The sequence below is a fragment of the Glycine soja genome, chromosome 16, assembly GCF_004193775.1.
Source record: "Glycine soja cultivar W05 chromosome 16, ASM419377v2, whole genome shotgun sequence".
In the NCBI taxonomy this organism is placed as follows: Eukaryota; Viridiplantae; Streptophyta; class Magnoliopsida; order Fabales; family Fabaceae; genus Glycine; species Glycine soja.
Genome location: NC_041017.1, coordinates 8,146,544 through 8,152,892, shown reverse-complemented (window position 1 = coordinate 8,152,892; position 6,349 = coordinate 8,146,544). Strand labels below are relative to the sequence as shown.

The 6,349-nt window shown below is 34.4% G+C and overlaps 1 protein-coding gene across 3 annotated transcripts; it reads left to right on the top strand.

The window, feature by feature from the left end:
* Nucleotides 1-306: 306 nt before the first annotated feature.
* Nucleotides 307-5,993, top strand: LOC114389733 (FRIGIDA-like protein 3). 3 transcript variants are annotated; one of them, XM_028350481.1, is made up of 5 exons: nucleotides 307-493; nucleotides 828-877; nucleotides 2,200-3,257; nucleotides 4,030-4,202; nucleotides 5,338-5,993. In XM_028350481.1, exons 3-5 carry the CDS (start codon nucleotides 2,210-2,212, stop codon nucleotides 5,755-5,757), a joined length of 1,641 nt encoding a protein of 546 aa, XP_028206282.1. In that variant the 5' UTR covers nucleotides 307-493; nucleotides 828-877; nucleotides 2,200-2,209; the 3' UTR covers nucleotides 5,758-5,993. The 3 variants fall into 3 exon arrangements, with proteins under 3 accessions (XP_028206282.1, XP_028206283.1, XP_028206284.1); XM_028350482.1 differs by lacking the exon at nucleotides 307-493 and adding an exon at nucleotides 524-660; XM_028350483.1 differs by lacking the exon at nucleotides 307-493 and adding an exon at nucleotides 540-665.
* The last annotated feature ends 356 nt before the right edge of the window (nucleotides 5,994-6,349 follow it).

The window sequence follows — 6,349 nt, the reverse complement described above, 5'->3', positions numbered from 1 at the left end:
TTATATAGTATTTTTTTTGCAAAAGAAAGTCTAAATTAATTTATTGAATATGATGCATGAGTCCTATAAAATTAATACTATTTAATTTTTATCGATAAAAAATATAATATTTTTAGTTATTACACTTTCTTTGCAATCATATAATACAAGATTTTTTTTTTAATTTTCTTCTTTTAATAAATATTTTCTCTTAATAAGTTATCTCATTTTTTATTTTTTTCCTTTCTTTCTTTGTGTTTTTTTTTTCATTTCATACATACTGAGACTAATTTAGGACAAAATTTGAAAAAGAAAACAGAAGGAGAAAGAATAGTGAAGAAGAAGTGAGAGAGACACAGACACAGTGCGGTTTGCGACTCTAGTACTATTAATTAAACAAACACTTCTACCACACATTCTTTTCTTCTTCTCTCTCTCCCAGGGTTTCACGTTTTCATGTGAAAATGGATTGAGAATCTCTTTCTATTTTTATATTTTCTTTCGGGTCAATTAGGTAACTCTTCCTTTCTCTCTCTCTCTCTCTCTCTCTTGTGATTTTGTTTTGTTGCTGTCGGTTTAGATCGGCTTTGTCTGCTTATGCGGAACAAGAATCCGCTTTCTCCGTTCCACGATTGAGAGATGTTGTAGCCATTGTGCTCGAAATCAGCTCTCGTAACTGCAGTTTGGTGAATTTTGTGATTTTTTTTGTTGTTGTTATGTTATGGAAATTAGTTATTCTGTGATTTTTAGCTTTCTACTTGTTATTCATTTTTGCGTTTTGTTTTTTGAAATTGCCTTAATTGATGAGTGGAAATGTTGTGCTGATTTTGCTCATGTTTCCATTTTAGGGTTTTTTGCTGGCGTGATTCTGAAAGCTTGGATCTGGATATCTTCTTTGGTAAGGTTTTTAGCTTTTTTGGTTATTGTAGTAACTAATTAAGCTGCCTGACAAATTATAAAGAAATGAGTAGTTGAGGATTCTGTGGAGGGTTAAATTTGATATCAAATAGTGAAGTGGATTAAGCTCAGATTTTGTTTTGAAATTTTAGGAGCGTTTTGATGATTTGATAATGCTAGTTCTTTCCTTTGTTATTGTAATGAGTTGACTGTGAGGGTTAAGGTGATAGATTTTTTTCTTTCTTTTTCACTTGTAGTATTAATTTTGGCTGTAGAGTATTGCACTATTTCTATTATTGTGTAAGGAGCTAGATGCTCTGCAATTCAAAATTAAACTGCGCAGAGTGCAGTTAATGATTAATGGTGGACAATTTTTTAATAAGCTTTCACTGTTTATTTCAAATAAATATGAAACCATTGAATGGGAACTGCACCACCATTCAGTTATTTCTTAACTTCAGAAGATCGTAATCCTATTGTGTAAATAATTTTCATTCTAAATCTGAAAACAAAATTCACCATATGAAATTAATTTTTTTTTGTGCATGAATATCAAATAGTTTCTTGATTCTTGCTTTAAAAGTAAATAAGTAGAAATTTCTATTCTCTAAGTACTTGATTCTTTGCTTTTATTTTAGTTTGTGATTGGGACGGGATATTTTAACTAACATTTGGTAAAGACTAAGGAGTAAAGAGAGACACAGCATGTGTATAATATGAGAAAAAAGACAAGCAAATATTTATGCCACTAGGACATTGGCAAATTGAGTGAGAAGGGAAATATGGAGGAACACACTTAAGTGAGAAGGGAAATATGGAGGAACACACTTTACACACACAAGTTTTGGTTCATTGTCTGGTTGCTAGACTTCACTGCAAAGTTTGAACAGTAGCTACTTGTTCTGAAATAACTGCAATATAGGAAGTTAGAAGCTTGAAACTTGCACCCTAAAATTATACACTTGGCCACTCACAGAGCTTGCTTTTCTGAACATTGCCAATTACTCAACTCCACCAACAAAAATTCCTCCTTTAGGTAATTATATATCATTATCCCTAAGTTATAGTAGCTTTTGCTTCTTGCCTTTATCATTACAACAATTTCCAAAATGGCAACCTTTTATCTGTTTTTCATTGTTTTATTTATCTTGCATCTGGATAACACAAGTATTGTTTTTCTCATATGGTGCATGTATGGTTATTCTCATATCAAGACAATGAGTATTGTAATTGCTGATATATCTTTAGTTCATACTACAGCACATGGTCTGTGTGTGCATAATTTAAAACTTGGTATTTCTTTCTTTATTTTATCTTCTTCAGCTTCTTTGCTATGGAAGACTCGGATTCAGTTGCTACATTGATAGATTCTACTACTTCTAAGATACAACAGCTGCAGAAGGCATTTGCTGAACTTGAAAGTTATCGGGCTGTTACTCTTAACTTGAAATGGAAAGAACTAGAGGAACATTTCCATGGTCTTGAGAAATCCTTGAAGAGGCGCTTTGATGAATTGGAAGACCAAGAAAAAGAGTTTGAAAGCAAAACGAGGAAGGCTCATGAGATACTGGAGAAGCGGGAAGCAGCTGTTTTTGCCAAGGAGCAAGATTCATTCCAGAGGCTTCAGGAAAAAAGAGATGCTGCTTCATTTGCCATTGTAAATGCTCGAGACAAGCAGAGGAAGATTTCATCACGTGAATTGGCTACTGTCTCAAACGGTGGTAAAGGAGGGATTCCAGGAGTGGAGGAGAAACCTGTGGATACTGTGTCCACTGCAGCTGAAGGTAATGTGGAAGATATAAAAATTCCTGACAATGGAAATGTGGAGTTGGTATCTTATCCAGAGTTGGTAAAACTATGCAAAGAGATGGATGCTGCTGGACTTCACAAATTCATATCTGATAACCGTAAGAATCTTGCTACTGTAAGGGATGAAATACCAAATGCATTAAGAGCTGCTACTAATGCTGCCCATTTAGTTTTAGATTCTCTGGAAGGATTTTACTGTACAGAAGTGTCAAATCAGGACCTAAAGAAGGATGGTAACTTATTGGGTCTTCGTCGAACCTGTATCATGCTGATGGAATGTTTATGTGATTTCCTGAGCAGCTCAGGTTGTGTTTCTAATGTGATTTCTGAGGATATCAAGGACAGGGCAAAAGCAGTTGCTGAAGAATGGAAACCCAGATTGGATGCTCTTGACATGGATGCTAGCAATGGGAATTCCTTGGAGGCTCATGCATTTTTACAACTTGTAGCTAGTTTTGGCATTGCCTCTGGTTTTGATGAGGAGGAGTTATCCAGATTGATTCCAATGGTGTCTCGGCGCCGCCAAACTGCTGATTTATGTCGTTTTCTTGGGCTGTCAGAAAAGATGCCTGGTGTGTATTTGATCTTTATAATGTTTGACATGAATTAAAACTTTACAAGAACTATAGGAAATTTTAAATATTGAGCCAAATTTGATACAAGGAAAAAGTTTTAATATTCTGTTTATTCTGTGCAAAGCTTTTCATCTAATTGCATCATGTGTTATTTTTCTTTAGTTTTATTTTTATTTCAATAACAAAAAGCTGTTCCCTTAATTTTCATTTTGTGATTAATATGAGTTTTTGTTAAAGTATCTACTGTCGCGTGGCTGCCAAAACAACCATTTTAGTAACAGGATTTTTGAAAGTCTTACCAACTTTGATTAATTATTATTTTTTACTTTGCCAGTCTTCTTGGATGTTCCTGCTTGCTGGTTCTTGTTAAATAATTGAAAGGAAAAGCTAAAGGAAACTTAAATTGTGATAGTATGCCAGGATATCTACTGAAAATTGATGACTCTTATACTTCCCTGATATTGTTTGAAGACAATTGAATGGTGTGCATTAGTATGCTAGGATGTCCACTGAAAACTGCTGATGCAAGTTATCTAATATAATATAAATTATATCGTAAGAGAGTTTTTGGTTCTTAACATATTACATTGCAGCGTTGATTGACTTTTAATGAGAACCCTTGACCTTTGTTCCTTGGAATCATCCCAAGTGGCTTTTAACATGCGAGTCTCATGCATGAAATCTAGCAGTTGTATCAATTACAGAGTGAAGCAATAAAACTATTGCATCTGTTTGTTTTAATGCTTCATTTTACATTTTGGATATACAGGTGTTATTGGGGTTTTGGTGAACAGTGGGCGACAAATTGATGCTGTTAACTTGGCTTTTGCATTTGATCTTACTGAACAATTTTGTCCTGTTTCTTTACTGAAGTCTTACTTGAAAGATGCAAGAAAAGCTTCTTCTCCTGTTAGAAGTGTTAATTCTTCTCCCACTGCACAGGTGTGTTATTTAGTGTCCGCTATATTAAGTAATTATTCCCTCCATGATCTTCTTTTCACAGTTTGAGCTAGTGATCTAATATTTTGCCAAGCTCTTCAAATTGTAATCAGGACTCTAGGTAAAGCTGATGAGCTGGAAGGCCTACATATTATTCATGTTTGTTTCATTTGTTTTGGAAAAAATTGGAGATGATGGGGATTTTCCAATGGATAATAAATGAAAAATATGCTTAATTCTATATAGCAGAACCATTTATATTTAGGTTAAAAAGCAATTTGGTGCAAGAGCCTCATGAAAGTCTTAATGCTATAGAAAAATATCTAGATTGTAGAGCTTGCAGTCTAATGTTTAGGACTTAAGGGCTATGCTTGCGGAGAAAGATCTGAGATTCTTATTTCTTTGTGTACAGTGTACACAGGTTTTGGTTTTCTGTTTGACTTATGGTTAGTAAGTGATTTAGTATATAGTATATGTATACTAGATGTGACATGGCATTTAGCACAAATATTGCATTTATTTACATCTGAGATTCTTTTGTATTGCATAATAAATTATTTCTAGTAATTTATAATATTTTCTCTAGATGTATGAACAATGTACATCTTCAAACATATATCTGGTGAATGAAAAAGGAAAAAATTGAAAGCAAATGCAGTTTTTAAAAGCAGCTTATGCTTTTTGTCAGAAATAATTCCACAGAAAGCAGCTGTATGTGTACTGAAAATATCAAATTTTGTCTTTTCTGAAAGGCAAGAAACACCAATTGTTAAGAGTTGATGCTTAATCTACTCCTATATTATGAATTAGGATACACAATTTGGAGAGTGAGACCTTACTTTCTTCACTTTGTCAATTAGACATTTTCAATATTCCCTCTTGTCTCCTTTGGAGGTGTATTTCACGCTGTCTTTGATTAGCTAAAAAAAATTCTTTCAATCATCTCAAACTATTTTCCTTTTATCTTTATCTGTATACTTGATCTTCTTCATTGATTTCCTCCTTCAATCTACCGTCATTTATCTCTACCTGTAAATTGATTTTTAATAGTTTCTTAAAAAGAATTTGGCTTTTGTGGTAATATACTGTTTTTTATTTCTTTCTTTCTTTTTAATATCCCTAGTGTCTTTTGTCTCAGATTGAGGTGAATGAACGAGAGCTGGTCGCACTTAAGGCTGTAATCAAGTGCATTGAAGAACATAAACTTGATGAGCAGTATCCTCTGGATCCTCTCCAGAAACGTTTGGTGCAGCTAGAGAAGGCCAAAGCTGACAAGAAGAGGGAAACTGAAGCCACAAAACCTCAACCCAAGAGACCCCGTGCAAATGGCGCCGGATATGGTCCACGTGTCACTAACATTCTTTCCGACAAAGCTTCCTATGCTAGAGTTGCTGACAGGTATCCACAGTTTGTGTATGACCGACCACCTTATATGTACCCTGCTCCAACTGATAATCATTGCCCCCCTCTCATGACCACTGCAACGTATAACTTCTCTCCCAGCCATGGCAACTACTTTGGAAATGGGTATCAGTACCAAGCTACATATCTCCACTAGAGTTAGCTGATATGTTAAAACAGGCGACTATGATCCTTTTGTTTAATATCTAGTCTTTAACCTTCAAGCTGTTGTATGTTGCACTTCCACAATGTAGTCTTAAGAATCACTGAAAAGAGGTAAAATGTCAATCTAAAATTTAACTTTTGTAGCACAAGATATATTCTGATCCTCTAATGTATGAACTCTGTTCTCGTTTTTTACACTCTTACGAGATATTCTTCTTCTTATTATTATTATTACTGTCAATGTTTCTAAACAATTGCTCTTTCTATGCATGCTGTCTTTTTGTTTTAAAACATGGATTTGCTGGGAGGAACTGTTGAGCACCATGAGCCCTTAATCATCAGCATATGTAAGGACCATTAATAGTAGCAAAATTATCCATGATTCATGTCTATCCCTAGTACATAGCCATTGTTCCGTCTAGTGGCTTAACCATTCTGGAGACAAAGTCCTTGAGGCTCACGAATGGCACTCGCTATTAACCAACCTTATGATGTACTTTACGTCATCTACTTCCTGTTGATCTATGAACAGACCCTCTATTTCTAGTTTATACTTTATACTATGATACCTGCTTGGAGTTCTG